The sequence below is a fragment of the Telopea speciosissima genome, chromosome 6 (genome assembly GCF_018873765.1).
Source record: "Telopea speciosissima isolate NSW1024214 ecotype Mountain lineage chromosome 6, Tspe_v1, whole genome shotgun sequence".
Taxonomy (NCBI): domain Eukaryota; kingdom Viridiplantae; phylum Streptophyta; class Magnoliopsida; order Proteales; family Proteaceae; genus Telopea; species Telopea speciosissima.
This window is the reverse complement of record NC_057921.1, coordinates 51,317,478-51,341,220: the sequence shown is the minus strand read 5'-3', so window position 1 is coordinate 51,341,220 and position 23,743 is coordinate 51,317,478. Positions and strand designations below refer to the sequence as shown.

General features: G+C 37.5%; 2 protein-coding genes and 1 non-coding gene across 4 annotated transcripts; 2 read left to right on the top strand and 1 right to left on the bottom strand.

Annotated features, from left to right (window-relative positions):
• Positions 1-6,819: 6,819 nt before the first annotated feature.
• Positions 6,820-7,724, top strand: LOC122664533 (glutathione S-transferase-like). Its single transcript, XM_043860384.1, has 3 exons — positions 6,820-7,010; positions 7,101-7,149; positions 7,244-7,724. The coding sequence occupies exons 1-3, from the start codon at positions 6,864-6,866 to the stop codon at positions 7,693-7,695; spliced, it is 648 nt and encodes a 215-aa protein (XP_043716319.1). The 5' UTR covers positions 6,820-6,863; the 3' UTR covers positions 7,696-7,724.
• Positions 7,725-9,085: 1,361 nt separating this feature from the next.
• Positions 9,086-9,159, bottom strand: TRNAV-CAC. The gene has a single exon. It is a non-coding gene; the product is annotated as a tRNA-Val (tRNA).
• Positions 9,160-12,244: 3,085 nt separating this feature from the next.
• On the top strand, positions 12,245-18,580 carry LOC122664531 (glutathione S-transferase-like). Of its 2 annotated transcripts, none has more exons than XM_043860381.1 (4): positions 12,245-12,417; positions 12,502-12,550; positions 12,656-12,888; positions 18,323-18,580. In XM_043860381.1, the coding sequence occupies exons 1-4, from the start codon at positions 12,271-12,273 to the stop codon at positions 18,539-18,541; spliced, it is 648 nt and encodes a 215-aa protein (XP_043716316.1). In that variant the 5' UTR covers positions 12,245-12,270; the 3' UTR covers positions 18,542-18,580. The 2 variants fall into 2 exon arrangements, with proteins under 2 accessions (XP_043716316.1, XP_043716317.1); XM_043860382.1 differs by having other exon boundaries at positions 12,656-13,110; positions 18,537-18,575.
• The last annotated feature ends 5,163 nt before the right edge of the window (positions 18,581-23,743 follow it).

Sequence of the window (23,743 nt, the reverse complement as noted above, 5' to 3'; positions counted from 1 at the left end):
TACCCTTATGAGTTATTCAATTGAAACTTGAGAAATTAAAATAACTAACTTACCCTTTAAGAATGCAACCTAAAAAAATTCAAATCAATTCAAATAGGACCAGTAGAAAAGAAACTTGGCAGTGCTCTATATCCATCGTCGACAAAGGTGAAGCTGAAGTTAGATTGAGGACAAAACATCATAGATGGATAATACCTATGAAATCTCTTAACAGTATGAGGTATTGATGAAGATCATGCATATTACTTTGCTTCGAAACCTCAAGATGGGGCTTGGGAGTGCTAAAAATCGAAACTATGTAGTTCTGCTCGTCATCTCCATAACAGACAACAAACATTTGTAGTTTTGTTTCTCCATATGCTTTTGTCTTATCAGTTTGTTATCTTTCCCCTTTTAGATAAGCAAAATAGAAGACATACATAGAGCACAATTTCCGTAAGTTTTCAAGATGATATTGGGCGAGGGTTTTCATACATGGCTGCATAAGAGGGAGAAAGATTACAATGCATCAAATAAGGGAGACTTCTAATCATTTTGACCCCTTATTGTTCCATTTCACAATTAGTGCTCGATCGTGGCCATGCACCAACCCTTTTGTCATATGGAATGCTTAAACTACCAGGGCATATTTTCACTTTAGCACAGTGAGGGGGAGATCATGAAGAGTCAATGAACCGTCTGAAAAATAATTTTATTTCTCACACCAGATCACTATGGCAATGCCCCAAGATGCATTAGTAATGAATTCTAAGACTGTGTTTGGTATGCATTCTCAGTTGATTTCACATTCTCGGATGGTAAAAGCAACTATTTTTATCATCTGAGAATGCGAAATACACTTAGAATGCATTCCAAGAATGCATAACAAATGTTGCCTTTTAATAATCCTCCATCATGATTCTCAAAAGGCTAACAAAATAAAGAATAGTATGATTAGATGTTCTAGCATAGAAAATTTTTTCATTTTTTTTATAAATAAAAAAAAAATACTTAAGTTAACAATTTCAAACAGAACATTAAAAAGCTCCACAATTATAGATGTGAATGTAATTCCGAACCTTTTCATCCATTGGGTTGCATCCTTAATTGTCCTTTTTGTTTGAAGGAAATTAGCAGGATAAAAAAAAAAGTAGATAACTATCCAGGAATTAAGGAAACTTGTCTACCTATGTGGTAAGTCATTTATCTCACCTCACCATCCTCACCCTACTCTTTTCCAACTCTTAATAGAATTTTGGAGAGGAAAGGAGGAGAATGACTTATTACATGTGAGACCCAGAACTTTATAAGGCATTCAAATAAAAATGTATGCAATTTCATTGTTTACCATAATTTCTTTTCCTAAAAAAGTCCATTTTCCTACCCTTTCAACATGGACACACCCAATAAAAAGTCCATTTTACCTTTAAGAAACATAATAATAAAATCCATGTGAAATGCCAATTATGCCCCTAAGCATTAGTTGGGTCTCACAACCCCTGCGATGCATTTCACGCCCATCAAATGGGTCCCATGTCCATAAAACCCACACTCCTTATCCAAAAATGGGCCCAAGCCCATACGATTACTAAACTAACCATGGGCCTGGCTCAATGGGCAAGCTCATAAACATGCAGACCATTTAGTCTCCACCAGTACAAAAAGTGGTCATAGGGATAGCTAGCTTAAAGGATACTTCTCATCTCAAAGGCTCTTTGGTAGTCAATCTACACAGGTCACAAACACTTTGAAAAACTCTCAGAAGAAAAGTTTTCAAGTCTTTGAAGTCATCAATGACAATTCAAGGTTAAGTCTTTTTCTACTTCAAGCGAAGTCACTCAAGCAAACTCTCCAAAGGATGATTACACAGAGTGAGGCATCTGTTCTTCAAGTACCTCAGACTAAAAATGCACCATCTTGCATTTTTACATCACCAAGTTTCTTTGCAAATTTGTGTCTCGAATTTTGTATTTCAGTTTATACACGAAAATTTTTAAATCGAGTTTTCTTTCACCCACGGTGAAAAAAGTCTCTTAATCTACGGGTTTTGGTGGTTGGATGGGGCTTCTGGAATAGTGCCAAGACATTTTGGACTTCGTACAATAAGAGTAATAGAAAATAATGACTCCTCAATGGCTAGAAAAGAAATTTTTATTAATATATTTTTTTTGGTCAAAAGGGTTTTTACTTGCTCCTCCTTTCTTAAACTCATAGCCTATGACTCATTCAAAATCCCATACTCAAATAGTCCAAAGACTATTGTTTTAGCGTATTCGATATTTAGAATAAAAATTTTCAAAATAATTGATATATTAATGACGAAATTTTCAATTGAGTAGGACAAAAATATTGAATTGAGTTATGAAATTTGATAAATGGTTAATTCGAATGATTCTTCTACGTTTTATATCAAGGAACGTCATCTATATAGTTTGGCTAAGGGAATGGGTCAACTGCTAAACCTTATGCCTTCAGGATGTGTTAACATTAAGACTGTGTTTCTTTTGTATTCTCGAATTAGACTTTGGATACATATCAAACACAACCTAAGATTAAAAATCTGATCCATATTATAGTGGATAATTCAGATAAAAATATGATTATTGAGTCCATGACTTCAATATAGGAGATAATATTTTCTAAAATATTATTCATTTTCAAAGTCTTTACAGACAAGATGGGCCATAAAAGACTAATGGGAATAGAATTAGATTGATAATTTGAAAGTGGAGGCATTATTTATTGGGATATGGATCTGTCAAAGTAGATTTATCTTTTTACCAAAAAAAAATAAAAAAAAAAATTTATCTTTTAAAAATATTAAAATAGATATATAACGGGTAGAAGTAACATCTGCATCTGGCAGTCATAATTGTCCCATGCAGATAATTTCAAGGTGGAGGCATTGTTTATAGGGTTGTTGCTTTGTCGGTCGGATAAAGAAGATTAAAAACCAAAGAAAGATATGTTAAAATACATAGATAATTTAATCAGAATAAAATGGATAGAAACTACTATCAGGTCAGGTTAAAGGACATATCTAGTGCACGAGATTTTCGTTATTGTGGGTTTTGGAGAGGGTCATAATGTAAATAGTTGTTTCTTGACTCAAATTCACGATAACTAAATCACAATGGAACAATCTTACCGTTGTGCCTAAGTCCACCCTTGCAGAAGTGGATTTGAAAAAAAGGAGAAAGTTCTTATCTAAACAAGTGGTACAAAGAAGCATATCAGTGAAGTGCCACGAATCAGTATTATGCATAAGAGAATAATGAAATCATTTGACATAAAAAAGATAAATATAAAGAGAGTGCTAACCTACCCTAGTACTATTTTTTTGTTATACGACTATTTTTTTGTTTGCATTCTCTAGTATCGCATGGCTAGATTACAATTTATAATGTCAATATTCCACGTGACGCAACTTGGTGTGGCCATCCTTGGTCTATTCAAAAAACCTTTTTGTTTTTTGAGAAAATTATTTGAATACCCCCTGTACTATGGCCTAATTACATAGGTTTTCCAAAATTTAAAATAATTACTTGAATACCTCTTACAGTTTACCACTTCTTTCAAGTGGGTCAAGTCTGTTAGTTTAGTGATGATATCATCGATTAAATTTTTTATAATGTCTAAACTACCCTAATAGGTACTCAATAGATTTACCCCGTTCTTCCAGCAACCAAAAAAAAAAAAAAAACCCCGGCAGCCAAAGTCTTTCCTGATCCGAAACCCTTTTTGCAGACCTTGCATTTTCATGGTTGATGATTGCCTTTCCTGATCCGAAACCCTTTTCGCAGACCTTGCATTTTCATGGGTGATTGCAATGATGTATGGAATTTGAGATACATATTCAAGTCTGTAACTCTCTATGATCAACAAAGAAAGCTCCAACCTAAAAAAAACCTATCCATTTCTCTGTTTGGGAGGCAAAAGAATGCTATACAGAGACAAACTCAAAGAACTAAAAATCTTCTAATTAGTCAAAAATAAATAAAACCGAAACCCTTTTTGCAGACCTTGCATTTTCATGGGTGATTGCATTGATGTATGGAATCTGAAACCCTTTCTTCATTCCTCATCTCGCAGATGTTGTGCAACACACAAGAAGCACCAAGAACCACAAGCAAATCCTGAAGCTTCACCTCTGTTCGGTTCTATAGGCAACACCATCTACCCTTCAATCTCTAGAAGGCATCCTTAGAAGTTCGTTGAATCTCCCCAATTTTCTCATTGAAGGTGTGTTGTGTCCACGTTAGATGCTGGTGGGTGTGAGGCACCACGAGCCAATCTATTAGAGGATACCCAGAGCTCCCAACAATCCAAATACTCTTCAAGAGTCCTCCATTGGCCCTTTGGTACAGAGCAGATTTCTCGAGAACTTTGTCATCAGGCAATGAACCAGGCCAGCCAATGCAGACATCTGTAAACACCCCCTTTCTGTGTCTTATTTGAAGGCATTTAGCAGTGGAGAAGAATCGAACATTGTTATTAAACTATATCCAGAGATTTCAAACCCGACGAGAGAGAAACCCCCAATTGCTTCCTTCATTGTTCCGCCTCTATCACCGAGATACCATCTGCGGCTACCACTCCTTCTCCACCGCCGTTAACGGCAGTATCTACCATTCTTCAGATTCAAACCCTTACTCTGAAAATCGATTAAAGGTTTTGGGTAATTTTGATTTGAAATTTGTTTAAAAAAAAACGAAATTTTCTGAAATCGATTAGGGTTTGAAATCAATTGGGGTTTGAAATCAGTAGGGGTAGGGGCGGTGGCGTTGCAAGAGGAAGAAGAAGAACAAGAAAAAGGTAAATCTGTCAATTTCACTGTTTTCTTTTGGATAGTGATAAGGGTAAAATGAACATTTTTAATTAAACACTAACAGCAGATTAACACCTTAGCTGTCAAGAGGGGTCAAGTAATTGTTTGAAACGTTGGTTATAGTAAGTAATTAGGCCATAGTCTTAGAGGTGTCTAAATAATTTTCTCTTTTTTATTTTTGGGTACAAATAAAGCCTGTCGTTTATTTTTGGGTACAAAAGAAAGCTAATGTCCAATAAAAAAACAGTTTTTGGGGGACTATATGGAAATCTTGAACAGGGGCTAGCATGCCCTCACACCTGGAAGCAAAGCTGCACACCTCCCAATAACTGCCATGTGGCAATTTAGGTGGAAAAAAGGATTGAGATATTGGTGCCGGTATCAGTGTTGATATCGGTCTTTGCTGATATCAATCTGGATCGCCAGTCAATTTTACCTTTACATTCATTAAAATTTGAAAATTTTTTTAACAATTTTATCCTTGATTTGATGCTGATACTCAATTCGGGATCGATTAGGTATCAATATCGATGTCGGCTAATACCAATACGATGTAGCCAATCCGATATTGATACCTCAGGTTGGGACTAAATTCCATGTCCAGATACTTCTCAAGAGTAGAGATGAGTCAATCAAATATTTTTTTTTAAAAATCCATTTTTTATGATATTAATATCTATTACAATCAATACCGATACAAATCGGCTGATACGACTAACCAAATTGATACCGACACCTACACCTACACATAAAACGGTGCTTGCATTCCAATTCAAGGAGAAGGAAAAAAGATTGTACGGAACTTGAGGTAGGTTTCTTGGGACCTAGCTCTCCTCCGGCCCAACATAAAGAGGGGGGGTGGTTTGGGTCATTTCATGGGCGGCTTGACTTGGTCTCGTTTTCGTATACAAAAATAAGGATGTCAAAATGGAACTGAAACCGAATATCAGAACCGAAACCGACTGTTTACGATCGAGCCAAACCGCACCGCAGAAAAATGATCCGGTTTTTATTTTTTAGGTTCTCTTTCCGGTTCGATTTTGATTTTCACCACAAAATCGCGATTCTAAACCGAATAAGAAACCGAAAAAGACGAATAGAAACCAATACCTCTTACTTTAATACTAACCCATGCATCAATTGGATTAATTAATAACATATAATTAATTTAATAAATATAATTATTGCATCAACATGAAACATAAAATAAGTAACATGCCATGGATTAACTATATATTCTATTTGTTCAAGTATGAATTGAAAATTATAGATGATGTTAAAATGGATTAACAAAATCCTACTTTTTAATAGAAGAAATAGTTTATTCATCATGCGAGAGTGGAGAAGAAAAAAAAATGAAAAAACAATAAAGAATAGGAAAGGAAAAGGACGGTTGAAGATGAGAAGTTTTTTATTTTTATCACATAGGCATAGGAAATATGATGAGTGAGGGACACCGGGAGAGAATGGAAAAACACGGGAATATAAAGGCATTGAAAACCAAGGTTGTCTTCATTACTGTTTCCTAAAAACAATACTACACAAACCGCATGTAAACCAGTTATGAATCGGATAGCGAAAACCAAATAGAAACTGGTAAAATCGGACCGTATGCAAAACGATTCTGATTTTGATTGATTCCTGTCCGGTTCGATTTTGATTTCACCTTATCAAAATATAAATCGTACCGCAACGGAGCCGAATAACCAGAACCGCACCGTTTGACGTCCTTTATACATAATTGTGCTGATTTGTCCTCTTTTTGAGAGTTGGTCAACTCGGCTGAGTCCGGAGTTGACCTTGATACATAGGGGACTCAGAAGCGGATTGAGGCTCAAGTTTTTGTGGTATTCCCGTGATTACTTGTTAATCACAACCAGATTTCGTAAACTGGCATTAAAAGGATCATACCAGAAAGAATTGACTGGCTTAATTAAGTGCAAGGCAAAGCTAGCTCGTCTCTACTTCTATATATAACAGACCAATATGGAGGCTAGTCCTCTTCATCGATCACATCCTTCTCTTCCATTTCAAAAGCTTATCAGAGAAGACAGCCATGGCTCCCAAGGTCCACGGAAACGTATTCTCCACTGCAACAATGCGAGCTTTCGCTACTCTCCACGAGAAAGGCGTTGAATTCGAAGTTGTCCATATTGACATGAAAGCTGGAGAGCACAAGAAGGAACCTTTCGTCTCCTTCAACGTAAGTCGTCTCAAAAACCCAACTTAAATTTTCCTTCTCTGTTTCACTTTAAACCTCTAATCCTAAATCCCCTGTTTCGTTGCGTTGCAGCCATTCGGTAAAGTTCCAGCCTTTGAAGACGGAGACCTAAAGCTATTCGGTAGACTCTCTTTCCTTTTAGGGACTTGAATAGAACTCATCCTCAAAAATTAGTCCGGATTGATTTTGGTTTGGATTCTTGTTTGTTTTTTCAGAATCAAGAGCAATAACCACTTATGTTGCCTATGAGTACCACGGGAAGGGAACGGAATTGGTTTACCATGACACGAAGAAGATGGCGATCGTGAGCGTGTGGATGGAGGTGGAATCTCACCATTTCGACCCAGTTGTTTCAATACTGTTGTTTGAGCAACGAGTGAAGCCCATGATAATGGGTGCAGAACCAGACTTGGCAGTTGTGGAGGAGAACCAGAAGAAACTAGGTCTGGTTCTTGATGTGTACGAGGCCAGGCTATCGAAATCCAAGTATTTGGGTGGAGATGAGTTCACTTTGGCAGATCTTCATCACTTGCCGACGATCCAGTACTTGATGGGGACATCGACCAAAAAGGTATTCGAGGCTCGCCCGCATGTGTGTGCCTGGGCTAAGAATATCATGGCTAGGCCGGCTTGGACCAAGACCGTTGCGATGCAGAAGCAAGCTTAATTAAAGGGTTTTTTTTTAGTTTATAGAATAAAGATGATGGAGCTGAGAGTGGCTAAACATGTTATTTCTGTGTTACGTTGTTGCGACTCACTGAGTTGGTGATTTGAAAATCAGTTTTTGTATAATATTGTTGCGACTCAATGAGTTAGTGCTTGTGATGAGTTGGAGATTTTGGTTTACAATAAAACTACTTAGGACAAGAGATTGTTGTTTGGTTGTGTAGTCCCTGCATTAGCGCAAGAGCCAACAAAAGTGCATGTACAGACACCAAAACAAATGGGATGTCTAAGCGATAATTTTGTACACTCCTATGTATGGGCGTAGGAGTCACATGATCACGCAGCGTTCTTTTTCCCAACAGTAAAAGTAAATCTAAAGAAACCATTTCATCTTCCGTTGGCGTTTCCATGTTTTTTTTTTTTTTTTCCGAAAAATTATGAGATTACTCAATATTAGATTTCACTTTACAATGTTAACCAACCTATCTTTATTTTAACTAATGGAGAAAAATTTCTTGTCGAGGGAGTGTATCGCCCCATGCCTAGACGGTAGACATAGTGGGGGGCGAAATGACCTCCCCACCCCCAATAAAAGGCGAAAATCCAACTCCACACTGTGTTTGGGCGTGGCGATCATTTCGCCCTCCACTAAGTCTAGGTGTTGGGCGTGACTCCACACTGTGTTTGGGCGTACCATCCATGCCCCCCCCCCTACAAAGAACTCTTGCTCTTAACTAATTTATCAAAACAAAACAAATATATTATAAAAAGGGAAAAGACTGGCACACCACTGGTGTACCGTAAGCTAACGCCCTGTGTGTCTATCTCTCCTCCCCCCCCCCTCCTTGAAATGAATCCTTTGCACGAATCTAGATCAAGTCTTTGTACGAAGACCTTATTGTGGGTTCTCAATTTTCTTATATAGTTCGAGTCGGTTTGTACTACGATCCGATTGAGTGGATAGTGAGTTGTCACAGCCGATTGAGATAGGTCGATCATGTTGAGCCATCCTGGAAGGGATTAGAAGCTAAGATATTCTGAGTATTAATGACGGGGGGCCCACTTGACTGTATAGAGCTTCAATAGGATTCCTTGTCATGCTGACACCTATAAAGATATATTTTTATGTATATCAAATTCCATCTGAACGATTGTGAATTGTTCACATACGCTCACATACGTGAACATTTCCTGCACTCCCTCATATGATGACCTGATCCGGGGTCTTGGGAAGGATGCGAAGAAGGTGGAGGAAAGAGAGGATGGCAATAGGCAGGGTGGAAGTGGTAACTGGAAGGAAAAAAAGAGGATAAGGCAAAAATGTAAAGAAAAAAATAGATGGGGAAGAAGGGTTTTTATGTTCCACACTTTTATCAACTGCTCTAGACAAATGTCTGAGCCCGAGTTCGAACTAGGTACCTCTAGTGTGTGAGACTAGCATGATGACCAACTACACCACCCAGACAAGTTTATGGTGGACAATTCTTGGAAAGGTGTTGCATACTTCAGGTCCATTTTAACCCGGTAGTGTTGGTGGGCTTAGGCCCAAACTACGAACTCCACTTGGTCTGGCACCAACCGTTTTGCTCATGTTCCCCACCTACCATGGATTAGGGCTGCAACAGGGTCGGGTTGGAAAGAGCTTTATAAAATCCTTGCCTAACCCTATGTCCCCGTAGCTGGGCCCAAGCCTAACCCAACCTTGACTCAGGGTTAGAAAAATCCAACTGTGACCCACCCTTAGGGTTGGGCCGGCTGACCCTGATTGGCCATGATCATGGGGAGAGGGAAAGAAATGCATGGGTTGGAATGGATCGAGGAGAACATTATCAATTTTACATAAAATAACACTATAATAAAATGTATTATATCACTATTGTCTTCATATATAATATGTTATATAAAAAAAATGTGGGTGATGTTTAAAGTTTATAATGTATATATTATACTAATATATATTTTATAGTATAACTTAAATCAGGGTCGGGTCAGGCCGGGCCAAGCTTAGCTCGAGGCCTCAACCCTAATCCGACCAGGGCTAAAAATTTCCAATCCTAACCCGCCTTAGGGCCAAATATCTCCGTTTAGACCCTAGTCGGGCTCAGGACAGGCCAGGGCGGGTTCAGACCAACAGGGCCAAACTTGCACCCCCTGCCATGGATCAAGGATCTAATTAGTAGAATCGGCAAAAAAAACCAATTCGATACAGATCCAGATCACCCTGAATCGGGCCAAATCAGATGGAATTATCTTCTTCTTCTTTTTTTTAATAAAATGGATTTTTATTTTCTTTTTACCCTTGGATCATACCAGTGGATTGGTGTTGGATTGGTTGTAAGAATCGGGATACCGATCCAATCCTGATGAATCCATTGATCCAAGACCGATACTATGGACGATGCCACGGATACAAACGCCAAAATGGGCCCCACGTACCATACGGTAGAACAGCAGCCGCGCATGGCACAACGTCCACATTGGGACTCCACGTTATCCATTTTATATATATAAAGTGTAAAGCATGTCAAGCATGTCTTCATCACTACATTTTCACCCTTTCTTTTCAGTATCATGGGAAGCACGTTCATGGCCAACATAAATGTTCACATATCTTTTCATCAAATAAATAAATAAATAAATAAATAAATAAATATTCACATGTCACCATTCACTGGAAATATAAAATCGAAACACACAAACTCAGGTTTGCTAGTCCGAGAACTACCCCCGACGTTGTTTCATTTTCTTTGAAGGGAAAAAGAATGCCACCCGGTGGCTCAATGCATGGGGTGCACGAAATCATCGGCATACTCTTTTGAAACCTTAGAATTGATTAAGGGTGTGACAGTCATTTTGTATACCTTTGTATTAAGGTACAAGGATAAGGCATATTTGACGCGATCGAGTGGCGTTGTTTCTCTCTTCTTTGAAATATGTAAATGAAAATTATTTGAGTTTTACCACCTCACAAATTGTGATTGTTGCCCATTACATTTTCAATACAAGTATGTCAAACAAGAATTTTACTCATTTGGATACCTCTCAATACGAGAATAGGGACAATAAAAAATGTTTTTCTTAACAATTGATTGGTCAATGTGTCTTACGAATCAGTGAATAAGAGACATGTTTCAACTCAACTCACCTTAGTACCCAAATATTGAGAGAGAGACACCTTAATTATCCCAACTAAATGCATATATGAATCCCATTTCATAGTTCAAGTTCAACTTTATATAAACTAACTTTATATAAAATTATGGAAAAATAATCAACTCATCAATCATGACGTTAAAATACTATTTCTCTCTCACATGGGGTTCTTTATTATTTTTCTTTTCTTACTATGACCATGTGAGGACTTATGTAGGGAATATCATCGTGTACACTAGCACTGGTGTAGCATGCACAAATCCAATCGCTGTTGATGTTTTCTTGTGCATTCCTATCAGCCCCGCACTAGAGCAAGTGTCATGCTCCCAGATAGAGAACTCTTCCTCATGTTTAATAATCTTGTAAAATCTAATTAAATTAGGAGGTTTTGCATGGATTTGTCGTCACCTATACGTGCGATTCCTAAAGTATTTAGAAGGCAGTTTTTTCAAAAGAAATACAACCTAGTTTAATTTTTAACAATTCTTTATAATCCAAACATAAGAAATCTGCCCCCAAAAAAATTAAAGAGGGTGGTTGGGGGGCGCGGGGGGGGGGGGGTTCCGTCTTCCAATGTAATATGTTGAGTAATGTTTATAACTTAATTAGGTTGCGTTTGGATGTCAAGAAAAGATTTCAATTTTTTTTTTTTTGATTCTCATAAGGTATTCTCATTAGGATCGAGTTTCCCTCTACCCACTATGAATGGGATCAACGGGGATAGGAATTGAAAGGATATTTTAGAACATACTAAAACCCTAGGATGGTGAGTAAACCGTTTATCATTCTCATTAATATATGTCAGTTCTAAGGTTTTCTTTTAATTAGTTAACTTCATTATTTAACTTGCGGTCACTGTAGTGGTTTTTTGGATGATGCATTGTGGGAGTTTGACTTATGTACTTGTATGTGCAGCTTTTCAACGAAAAAAAAAACTTGTATGTATAGCTTTACCTAGGTTAGGTGGTGATAATTTGTCATTTTATTTTCCAAAATACCCCTCTATGCCTTCTTAATGAAGCAGGTGAGGTAGATGTCATCACCTAATCATACCTGCAAGTACTGGTAGGTGATTTCAGTCTCACACAGTGGTTGCTTGGGGGATTGGATTTCCACTTTCAAAGGATTCTTGACTCTTTTTTTTCCCACATTTTACCATGCAGGATTCTACTAATTCGTTAATCATACCTGTGTTAACGTTGTTGGGTCAATTCGGCCGAGTTTCGAGCTGAGCATGTTGTGGTTTTCTTGTGATTACTTATTAATCACAGCCTTGTTTCGTACTTTCATCTAAATGGAATATTCGAGAAAGCTTCTCTCTATAAAAGACCAATATCCAGAGTCCTTTTCAAGTCATCCTTGTCTTTCCATCTGTTTTCCTCTCATCGTTCATTTTCTTCCCAAGCTTCTCCAGCAGATCAGCATGGCACCCAAGGTCCACGCAGCCTTATACTCCACCGCAGCAATGAGAGCCTTCGCTACCCTCCACGAGAAAAACGTCGAATTTGAGGTCGTCCCTATTGACATGAGAGCAGGGGAGCACAAGAAGGAACCCTTCCTCTCCCTCAACGTAAGCCTCAAAAATCTCAGATCCAATCTCACTTTCCTTTCTTAGTTTCAAATCCTAAATACCCTTTTTTTTTTTCTTTTGCAGCCATTTGGTAAAGTTCCAGCCTTTGAAGACGGAGACCTAAAGCTATTCGGTAGATCTCCTCTCCTCTCTTGTTAGGAATTTGGGTAGAATTCATCCTTAAAAACTAGCTCGCACGCGTGCTAATTTTGATTTTTGTTCTTGTTTGATTTTGCAGAATCAAGAGCAATAACCGCTTACGTTGCGTACGAGTACCACGGGAAGGGGACGGAATTGGTTTACCATGACACGAAGAAGATGGCGACTGTGAGCGTATGGATTGAAGTGGAAGCTCACCATTTCGACCCAGTTGTTTCAAAGCTGGTTACTGAGCAACTAGTGAAGCCCATGTTAAGGGGCTTAGAACCAGACTCGGCAGTTGTGGAGGAGAACCAGAAAAAGTTGGGTGAGGTTCTTGATGTGTACGAGGCCAGACTATCGAAATCCAAGTATTTGGGTGGAGATGAGTTCACTTTAGCAGATCTTCATCACTTGCCGACGATGCATTACTTGATGGGGACATCGACCAAAGAAGTGTTCGAGACTCGCCCGCATGTCAGTGCTTGGGCTAAAGATATCTTGGCTAGGCCGGCTTGGATCAAGACTGCTGCAATGCAGAAATAAGCTTAAAAAGTACTTAATTGTTCCTATAGTTTATATAATGAAGAAGATTAATTAGATGAATGTGTGGTTCTTTCTTTCTTTCTTTGTGTAATGTTGTTGCGATTCACTGAGTTGTGATGAGTTGAAACGTACTTTTTACTGTTAGCCAATAAAAGAAGTATAAATGGAAATCGAGATTGAGATTGTGTTTATCGATGTTTCCAAGAGTGTTTTTAAATTAATAGGTTTTGATTCTTATTGGTTCATGAACCTAAAGTGTTATAAAGAAAGAAAGTCCATATGGGCCTATGGCAAGTGGAATACATAGTGTTAGAGCAGAGTTTAGATTGAGAATGCCCAGCCTGCCCAATTGATGGCGTGGGTACCTGAGAAGTCAAAAGTAGTGTAGATACATAGATATTGAGGATTTTTTAGAAAAAGTTCCTAACCATGTGTACGTCAGTGTGTTTGACAAACTCTCTCCTTTCACACTACGTGGTGGCGGGTAGGATAAAGATGGGAAATGACTCTTTTGGATGAATCAGAAAAACCTTTGTAAGAGCAAGTCTTCGAGTAGGTCTGGATGGGTCTGGACTCTGGATTCAAGGACTTTATGAGTTTTGATCTTTCCGACTTAGCCCACAATGTTGGAGACTAATCTCAAATGAAGAGACCCTGTGGGTAAAAAAGTTCTCAAAGGGAAATATTTCCCTCACTCTTCTTGCTTAGATGCCCCCCAAGGCAATCTTGCTTATAAATTTCTATTTTATTTCTAGATCTTGCAACAGAGAGGCTCAGCTCATTTCCTTGCAGGAGGTGCTCTTAAACTTTGGCTATCAAAAGTTTGTTGCTTTTCCCCAACCCTTTTTCTTTTAAATGTGGTTTTCCTAAGCCGGCGGTTCTCCGGCCCTTAGCCGACTTCTCATAATAAAAATTATCTTTTGTTTTCAACATGATGATTGATGCGACAAAAATTATGATGAAGCAATGATTGATTTATGTCTTTTTTTTTAATTTAAATATTTTTTTCGTAGAAAGAGATCCTGTAGGAGTGCCAACGGCTTGATTTTACCAAAACCCTATCCCAAACCCAAGCCTAACTCGGCTCTGCCAGGCGTAGAGTAGCTGTTTTCAAACTTGAACTTGTGATGAGTTGGTCACAATGGAACAACCTTCACCGTTACAGCAATGCTTACCATCTAAATATTTATAAATATATAATATATAATACAAGGTCGATTAGGCTAACCCTGGAAGTGTCAAGAAAACACTAAACCCTGCCCCAAGAAAACACTAAATCCAATCCGACCCTATTAAACACAAGCTCGGTCTGGCTCGACCCTATCCAGGCTCAGGGCCGGTTCTAAATGGCCGGGTTTTTTTACACCCCTAAGATCCTCCCCACGTCAGACCCTCCAACGCATCCAACGGTTGGAGGCCCTCAGGGTCTGTGCCCGAATGCCCCCAACTATTGGATGCATGAGAGAGGATCCAGGTCCTTTTTTTTTCTTACCTTCCAAACATAGCCCAAGGTTTTAAAAATTGAAATCAAAATTTAATCGAACAAATTCACATAGTCCAATCGATTGCAAGTTATTTTTTGGTGAAGATGGAATCTGCCGAATCGGGATCGGGTCAAGAATCAGCCTGATCCAATTAGAATATGAAGAAAATAACTAGTAATTGGATCGGCTGATCCGATTTTGATTCAGGCACTACGATTAGTATTGGAAGGAATCAGGATCTGTGTCAACCAATTTCAATTCAGATCGATGGATTCACCGATCCGATTCCCAAATCTTGCAACCATGTTGGGAATAAAATGTTTGGATTATGTTTGGCATGTTGCATAGATTGAGCCTTCCAGAAAGAAAAGCACAATCGAACTAAAACAAACGAAATTGACCTATGGTTAAATTGTGTGTTAAAAGTTGTTTATTTTTTTCTCCCTCTCTTTTGAAGGATAAATCTGTTTGTAATCAATCCTATTACAAGACATTATTCTAATCGGACTTTACTCACCCTATACTATTTACCAATTACTTCCAAAATCGATTGCTTGATAGCATCTTCCTGTCACCTACCCCTTGAAAAAGACTCCCTTGTCCTCTTATATCTAGTCCTGTGCTAGTTTATCGAAAATTCATTACCAAAAAAACAAAGTTTACCGAAAATTGGCGACATGCCCAACTCTCTCATTCTTTATAATCCAAACCTAACTATTTTTAAAAAAAAATGGGAATAAAGGAACTCTCTTTCGGTTCTAATATAATGAGTAACATTTATAGTGTAATGAATACTAAGCCATTGACATGTTGATTATGGTCCAACTGATTGAATCTCTTAAGATATTCTCACTATATAAAGGGATTTTCGCAGTGACACCCCTCGAAGGTGTTAAATAATTTGTAATCCAACTACTTGAATCTCATAAGATATTCTCACTATATATATATATGTATATCCATTTTTTTATTGACACTACTCGAAGGTGTTAAATAATTTATAATTTTACTTTTCTACCATTTTATTGCAACAAGCTATTTTTTTCAATGATGAAATATAATGTCATTTTAGAAGATTTACTCGAAAAATGTGTATGACAATGATAACTTTTATAATGACATAATGATAAGTCACTTTCAAATTATTTTGAAAATCCTTTTATACCCCTAACATAAAGAACTTAACCCTTGAAAATGAGACAAGGTAATTAAAGGGTGCAAGGTTTTAAATACACTTATAGGGATATCATTTAGACAGTCCATTATAAATCTTGTTGTAATCAATCTTAGTAATCCAAGATTTTTGCTTGTTGGATACCTCTCTCAATATAAGAATATATTGAATAGGGACAGCAAAAAAGTGATTTTCATAACAATTGATTGGTCTATGACTCTATTGACTTGTGAATCTGTGAAAAAGAGACATGTTTCAACTCAACTCAACATAGAACCCAAATATTAAGAGAGAGAGACGTTAATTATCCCAACTAAATGCATATATGAATCCTATTTCATCCTCAAGGTTCAAAATCCAGATACGGATTCGGGGTTGGTCATGGCCAATATCGATCACCGCTTCTTCTAAAAGACCGATCTTGTAGGAAAGGAAGAAAACAATATGTATATCATACAAGAGCTCTAACATGGCGGATTATCCAAAAGGGGATACTAGTGGATAAATAATTCAATGTTGGAATATGTAATCCACCCAGTAGAAAGGGTCTAAACTCAGATCGAGTAGGGCTTGTATAGGGAGTGACCCGTGCAAGAAATCCCAACCTGATCTTATGGTGTGATTGTGAGAACCAGGGGTTGATCAGAAAATAGAAGGTGGAGATCCAAAAATAAAAGGTTAATGGTTTGGCCAGATCTAGCCATTGGAAAGGACTGAAAGTGGGGTCAATGGATGCTGGTCAAGGTTGCAGATGAAGCTCTAACAAGCGACTTCTCCTTCCTTTGGATCGATCAAACTTGGCTTGGATCAGTAAAAAATGGCCAAAATCTAGGCTTTTCTGGATCAGGTTTGGATTGGTCAAAAATATTAATAAAATATTAAAAATCAGTATAAATTGATAAAATTTTCAAAAAAGAGTCAAAAAATGGCAAGTATTGGATCAAAAAATGGCAGGTTTTCTCTTGCGCTCCCATTGTCCCTGCGCTGGCACAGGGGCTACGCTCCTTGACAGAAAATCCTTCATCCCTTCCCCATATTAATCATTGTAAGAGATTTTGCATGGACTTATAACCTACAAGTTGCATTCTTTTAAGTAATTAAAATGCAAGGTTTTTTTATTCATTTCAAAAGAAATATACATTTTTTATTTTCAATAATTATTTATAATCCAAACCTAAGAAATCTGCCCCAAAAAAATTAAAAGAAAAGGATGGGGGGAAGAACCTAATAAAGTAGGCCATTGACATGATAATTATGTGTCCAACACATAAGCTAGGTATTCTCATTATATATCAGTTCTAATGTTTTCTTTTAATTAGCTTCATAATTATTTTTTGATGCTGTATTCAGGAACTGCGAAAGAGTAGTTCTAGCAGTTTCAGTTGTGGTTCTTTGGATGATGCATTGTGAGATTCTTTGATTACCTACCTGTATATATGTTTAGCTTTACGTAGGGTTTGGTGAAAATTTGTTACTTCGTGGTTTTCTTGTGATTACTTATTATTCACAGCCTGGTTTCGTCCCTCTAAATGGAACATATATTCCAGAAGTTTTACCTGGACTTCAATGTTTGACCATAAGCAAGTAGTGGCAAGAGTAAGAGGCCGGCTCAGGTCAAACCATTTTCATGCGCATGCAAGTCATCTACATGGAATCCACTCCTCCACTTCTCATTTGGATAGTTGCTGCAGCCTGCAGATCGTGCGTCTAATATTAAAACGAGCCTACAAAATGGTCGATCAATCCTTGATCCTTTACGGGTTTTCAGGGGGTGTGTCAGTCATTTCACATGCGATTATGTCTGAGAACATGCACATGCCCGTTACGCGGGAAAAAAAATTTTCATTTTGTCTCTCTATATAAGACCAATACCTTTTGTATTTCCATATAGCTCTCATCTTCATTTTCGTCAAAAGGTTCTCCATCAGACAGTCATGGCGCCCAAAGTCCACGCAGCCTTATTCTCCTCCGCAGCAATGAGAACCTTCGCTGCCCTCCACGAGAAAAACGTCGAATTCGAGGTCGTCCCTATTAACTTGTTGACAGGAGAGCACAAGAAGGAACCCTTCCTCTCCCTCAACGTAAGCTTCAAAATCTCAGATCCAATCTCACTTAATTTCCTTTCTTAGTTTCCCGTTAAACCTCTGAAGCCTAAATTACCTTTTTTTCTTTTACAGCCATTCGGTAAAGTTCCAGCCTTTGAAGACGGAGACCTAAAGTTATTCGGTAGATCTCTTCTCTTTTCCTCTCCTATTAGGGATTTGGGTAGAACTCATCCTTAAAAGTTAACCCGAACTAATATTGATTTGGGTTCTTGTTTGTTTTTGCAGAATCAAGAGCAATAACCGCTTATGTTGCTTACGAGTACCACGGGAAGGGGACGGAATTGGTTTACCATGACACGAAGAAGATGGCAAGAGTGAGCGTGTGGATGGAAGTGGAATCTCACCATTTCGACCCAGTTGTTTCAAAGCTGATTTTTGAGCAACGAGTGAAACCCGTGTTAATGAGTGCAGAACCAGACTTGACAGTTGTGGAAGAGAACCAGAAGAAACTGGGTCAGGTTCTTGATGTGTACGAAGCCAGGCTATCGAAATCCAAGTATTTGGGTGGAGATGAGTTCACTTTGGCAGATCTTCATCACTTGCCGGCGATTCATTACATGATGGGGACATCGACCAAAAAAGTTTTTGAGACTCGCCCGCATGTGAGTGCCTGGGCTAAGGATATCTTGGCTAGGCCAGCTTGGATAAAGACCGTTGCTATGCAGAAGCAAGCTTAAAAGGTGTTTTTATAGTTTAGAGAATGAAGAAGATTAATTAGATGAATGTGTAATGTTGTTGCTATTCACTGAGTTGGTGAGTTGTTGAGTTGTGATGAGTTATAACTTTTTACTGGTAGTCAATAAAAGAAGTATAAATCGAGATCGAGATCGAGATCTCTTCTGTCGATGTTTCCAAGTGCGTTTTTTTAATTAGTTGGTTTTGATTTTAATTGGCTCATGAACCTAAAGTGTTATAAACTAAGAAAGACGATATGGCAAGTGGTAATTATATTTAGGGAAAATTACTTAGATTACAACATAAGTAGGTTTCAAATTTGTTTTATATCTATTATTTTTTATTTTAAAAAGATTTACTTAATCCTCAAAGTTGCCACGTTAGAATAAAATAAAAGAAAGCTATAGCATGGGTTTCGCTCGTTGCTCAAAAATCAACGTAGGAGTAGAAATCAAAGCGGCTTTTATCCCCTAAAAAGAATAAAAACAAAGCTACAACATCGAATCCAAAGGAAAATACATCTTAATTGTTGGAATAGAAAACAATAAAAACATATTAAGAAAAAAAGACGATGGTTCACCCATCATCCTAGAGTTCACCAATCCCTCCTAGGGTTTTAGTATATTTCAAAATACCCTCCCAATACTTATTCCCATCCTATGATGAATGGGATCTCATTCATAGTTGGTGGAAGGAAACTCAGTCAAAAAAAAAAAAAACAAGTGAGAGAAACAATAAAAATTTTTGGAATATAAAACAATAGAAACATATTAATAAAATAAAAAAAATACGATGGTTTAACCACCATCCTAGGGTTCACCAACCCCTCCTAAGGTTTTTGTATGTCTTTTCCATTCTTATCTAGTAGATCTAAAAATTTATCCCTTATATTTATTTGTTTGGATGTAGAGACAAAGAGTAGAGTTGAGATTGAGAAGGCCTAGGTGGAGTAGTTGCCCACTTGATGGTGGCTTGGTGGAGACCTGAGAAGTGAATAATAGTGGTACTCCCTATTTCAGTCAATAGACTGAACCTATTTCAATCATGATTGACTTATTTTAGTGACTAATAAATTGATAGTGATCGACGAACTATCAATGATCGAAGAACTGTCAACGATCGATGAACAGTCAAAAGAGGAGTTTTAATCAGATTTTAAGGAAGTAGGTAGTTACATTACTACATGGTAACTATCAGAAACCACCAGAACTGCCGTGAATCTTATAAAGGAGCAGTTCACCAACAAAGGAAGGGATTACTAGATCAACTAACAAACAATACATTTATATTTTATCTTTTTAGATGTAGTTTTTTGCTGAAGTTGGATTCTAGCCCCGATGTCTCATTGGCCCGCCTTTCAAAAGACATTCAGTAGATCTTGCTTGGAGAATAACTCCAGCAATTAGTCTTTTGGCTCGTGTTTCAAAAGACATCCATTATCATCAAGTCATAAGCTTTAACATTTCGTGGCTTGCAGAGTTGTGAAGACTTCAACAAATTAGTTACTGGCAGGTGAGCAATTTGATCGTAGAGTAGTTTAGTGTTAGTGTAAGTTAAATACCAAATTGTAAGCCTCCCCAGTTCGAAGCTGGTGAGTTGTAGAGACTTCAACAGATGGATTACTACAAGTAAGCAATATGATTTTCAAAGTTGTTCTTCTTGGCATAGCAATTTTTACAATAAAAAATCTTTGGAACATTTCAAGACATTGGAAAGATCCAATTCTTTCTTAGTTAGAAGTCAGATTCAATTCCTATTATTATATCTCTCGAGTCCTTGTGACTCTAGCATTCTTGCGCATCTTTAGAGACTTTCAAGTAAACTATTAAATTTTTTTTTTTAATTTGAGGAAAAAGATAAACACATAAATCACCATAAGGGTCAACATCAGAGGTTTTCAAGTAAACTATTGTCAAAGATGATTGAGGGTGGCAGAATAGTGGTCAACAATCAGAGGCTTTCAAGCTATTGTCTTAATTTGCAGAAGATAAGGATGGCTGGATTTTACCAAAAATTTAGGATGGTGTTAAGAAAACAACGCTAAAAAATGATGATTTGTAGAAGAAATACAAAAAATAGAGAAGAACAAAAACACACAAACACAGAGGATTTACGTGGTTCATCCCCAAGATGGGGAGCTACATCCACGGTCGAGCAATAGAACGAATTTCATTATCTTTGGAAATGTTACAAACCCTTAGATCTCACTCACTAACCTCTCAAAGAGATAAGGACATTTTATGGAAAAATTCTAACCCGAAAAAATACAAAAATACCCCTAGATCTAAAAATTATCAAATCGAATAAGATCGGACTAAAACATAACATATGTTGAAATACATACCATTTTAAAGGTCTTAACGAGCCTCTAACAATGACATATCTACTTTTTAAGTCATCCAAGTTCGTTTCAAGACCAAAACGACCCTCTAAAAATCCTCTAGGCCACTTTCTGGACCAAAATCAAACTTCACCGATAACAGATGATTGGATGGGGATCAACATCAAAAGTTTCCGAATAAATTTCTGACATGGAGTGTAGAGTAGATACGGTGGAAAATTATTGTAACCTATGTGGCGGTGGGTTTGACGAAACTGTAAGGGTATTTATGTAATATCCCTTTATATGTTCTAATATAATCCTACTTGTATTAATGCCAGTGAGGGGCAATCTAGTAATTAGCCCATCGACCTAAACCCTAGTTTTTCTATATATACTAGTGGTGGCGATGCAGGTATTCCAAACTAGATACTCGAGGGTGTAATGCTTTAAGCAACCTTGTGCTTAAAACCCTAACCCTAACAATCTTAAAGCATTAGGATATTTGTTTTCCTGCGATCAAGATCGGCTTTGGATTTTGGATTTACAATTTGTTTTTGAGAGATCGTTTTGGCGTTCGTCATTCTCGTTCACGGCTTTTGTCCAATGTTCGTACATCATCTTCGATCTAACTCGAGCAAAGCGATTTTGGAGAACGCAAGTGTGAGCGATTTCGTCTCGGAGAAGTTACTCGATCGATTTCTCTTTTGTTTTTTTAATTCATAAAGGACAAAAGAGTTAAATCAGATTTCTCTCTCCTTTGTTTATTGTTTCCACATTCAAAGCTTTAGTTTCGATTCCACACGGTCAAATCAAGTGCAATTTTTTGTCCTTCGTAATCATAAAGCTTTAGCTTATGATTTGAATGGTTGTTTAAAACAAAAAAAAAAAAAATATGTGGGAAACTACGGAAAAGCTAAAGCGGTCTTTGGTACTCTATTTGATTTGTGACAGAAGGTTTGATGTTTTGAAAAAAAAAGAGGATACTTTTGATTTGATTTATCAAATCTTATTGGGTTCGCCAATATCTACCACGATACTAACGATAACTGCGGTACCGGCTCGACACCACTACAATTCCGCGATCTTTTTCTTCGTTATCTAAATTCGAGGTTATCCATCTCGGTGTATGTTCCTTGAGCATTTATTTTTTTATTTGAACTTTTGCTTGGGCATATAAACAAATCACTTAATATGGAGAAACATCTTGCTCCAATTGAGATGATCAAATTGGAAAGCTTTAGTGGCTCTGAGTTCGATTCTTGGAATGAAGGACTCGGTTTGGACAAGAATACCTCAATATTTTCTACACTTGTAATAAATAAATTTTCTGATTGTACGGACCTAATCAAGCCCAATGGATAAGTGACGAAGACTTTTGCAAAGACTACCTATTGAACTGCTCAGAGATAGGTGCAGAGACCTATAGTAAATATGAGATGCAAAGGAGATTTGGGAAAACCTAGAAGCCCAATTCAAAAAGGAGGAAGACCTATCAAAAACTCACTTGGTTGACAAGTTTATGGACTTCAAGTTTCAAGAAGATAAGGAGATACTTCCACAAGTAAGAGACTTTGAGAACTTGAGAACAAAATTGAACCAAGAAAACATCCCCGTTGTTGATGCATTCTTAGTGGGTGCAATTATCTTTAAGTTACCCTCTACCTGGCATTCCTTTAAAACCGAGATGCACAGAAAGAAAACACAAGTGGGGCTGGATGATCTCAAACGGTTCATTAGAATCGAAGATGAGAACAGAGCCAGGAATAACTTGGAGATGGTGAAACAACAACAGATCGCCAATTTGGTTTCACAACCCAAGAAATATCCTAGGCAGAGTCCAAGCCACCTAAGAAAGAACCCCAACGAGTTGGAGGCCAAAAGCCTAATTTTAAAAAGAGGGGCAAGTGCCACAAGCTGTGGAAAGTGGGATCACTATGCATCCGAGTGTAGGGGTCCTAAGAAAGGGAACACGACACACCACATAAGGAAGTTCACATGCGATGGACAAGACTGAGCCTACTAACTTTGTTGTCATGGTTGGCAAGGGTAAGGGGTTGGCGACATCTTGATTGGTGGTTAGACTCGGAGCGACTTGTCATGTTTGCAATAGCAAGGACACGCTCACCGATGTTGTTCAAGTAGCGGACTCATCACTTGTTGCAAATGGAGACATCGTGGAAGTGGCTCAACAAGGGACGGCGAATCTGGTTCTATCATCGGGTAAAATATTAACTTTGAAAAATGTTAAAATCTTTCCTGGTTTTGAAAAGAATTTAATTTCCATTGGAATTTTGCTTGATGCTGGCATGTCTATTACTTTTAGTAGTGGTAGAGTAACATTGTCTGTTAACTCCTTTTATTTTGGATGTGCTTATAATTTGAATGGTATGTTTAGGTTAAGTTAGCTAATGAGACAATAAACCAGGTTAACCATAATTCACTTGATCCCAAAATACTACATTGTAGGTTAGGGCATGTGAACTATAGCAAAATGTTCAAACTAGCTAAAACTCATAATTTACCATTAGACACTTCAATTAGATTTAACAGATGTGAAGTGTGTGCTCAAACTAAAATAACTAGAAAACCGTTCAGACCGGTTTCTAGGAGCACTCAACTTCTTGAACTTATACATTCTGACATTTGTGGCTTTAAAAGCTACACAACTAGAGGAGGTCGAAAGTATTTGATAACATTTATAGACGATTTTTCTAGATACTGTCATTTATACCTGTTAAAATCTAAAGATGAAGCTTTTGAAAAATTTAAAATTTTCAAGAATAGGGTAGAAAATCGGTTGAACTTGAAAATTAAAAGATTTAGAAGTGATAGGGAGGAGAATACAAATTGACAGAGTTCAAGGAATTCTGTGCCTCTGCAG

Excerpts from the sequence above, each read along its gene's own strand:
- LOC122664533 (XM_043860384.1), top strand. The coding sequence starts at position 6,864 with ATGGCTCCCAAGGTCCACGGAAACGTATTCTCCACTGCAACAATGCGA. Across the intron at positions 7,011-7,100 it reads AACCTTTCGTCTCCTTCAAC|CCATTCGGTAAAGTTCCAGC; the intron begins GTAAGTCGTCTC and ends GTTGCGTTGCAG. Across the intron at positions 7,150-7,243 it reads CGGAGACCTAAAGCTATTCG|AATCAAGAGCAATAACCACT; the intron begins GTAGACTCTCTT and ends TTGTTTTTTCAG.
- LOC122664531 (XM_043860381.1), top strand. The coding sequence starts at position 12,271 with ATGGCACCCAAGGTCCACGCAGCCTTATACTCCACCGCAGCAATGAGA. Across the intron at positions 12,418-12,501 it reads AACCCTTCCTCTCCCTCAAC|CCATTTGGTAAAGTTCCAGC; the intron begins GTAAGCCTCAAA and ends TTTCTTTTGCAG. Across the intron at positions 12,551-12,655 it reads CGGAGACCTAAAGCTATTCG|AATCAAGAGCAATAACCGCT; the intron begins GTAGATCTCCTC and ends TTGATTTTGCAG.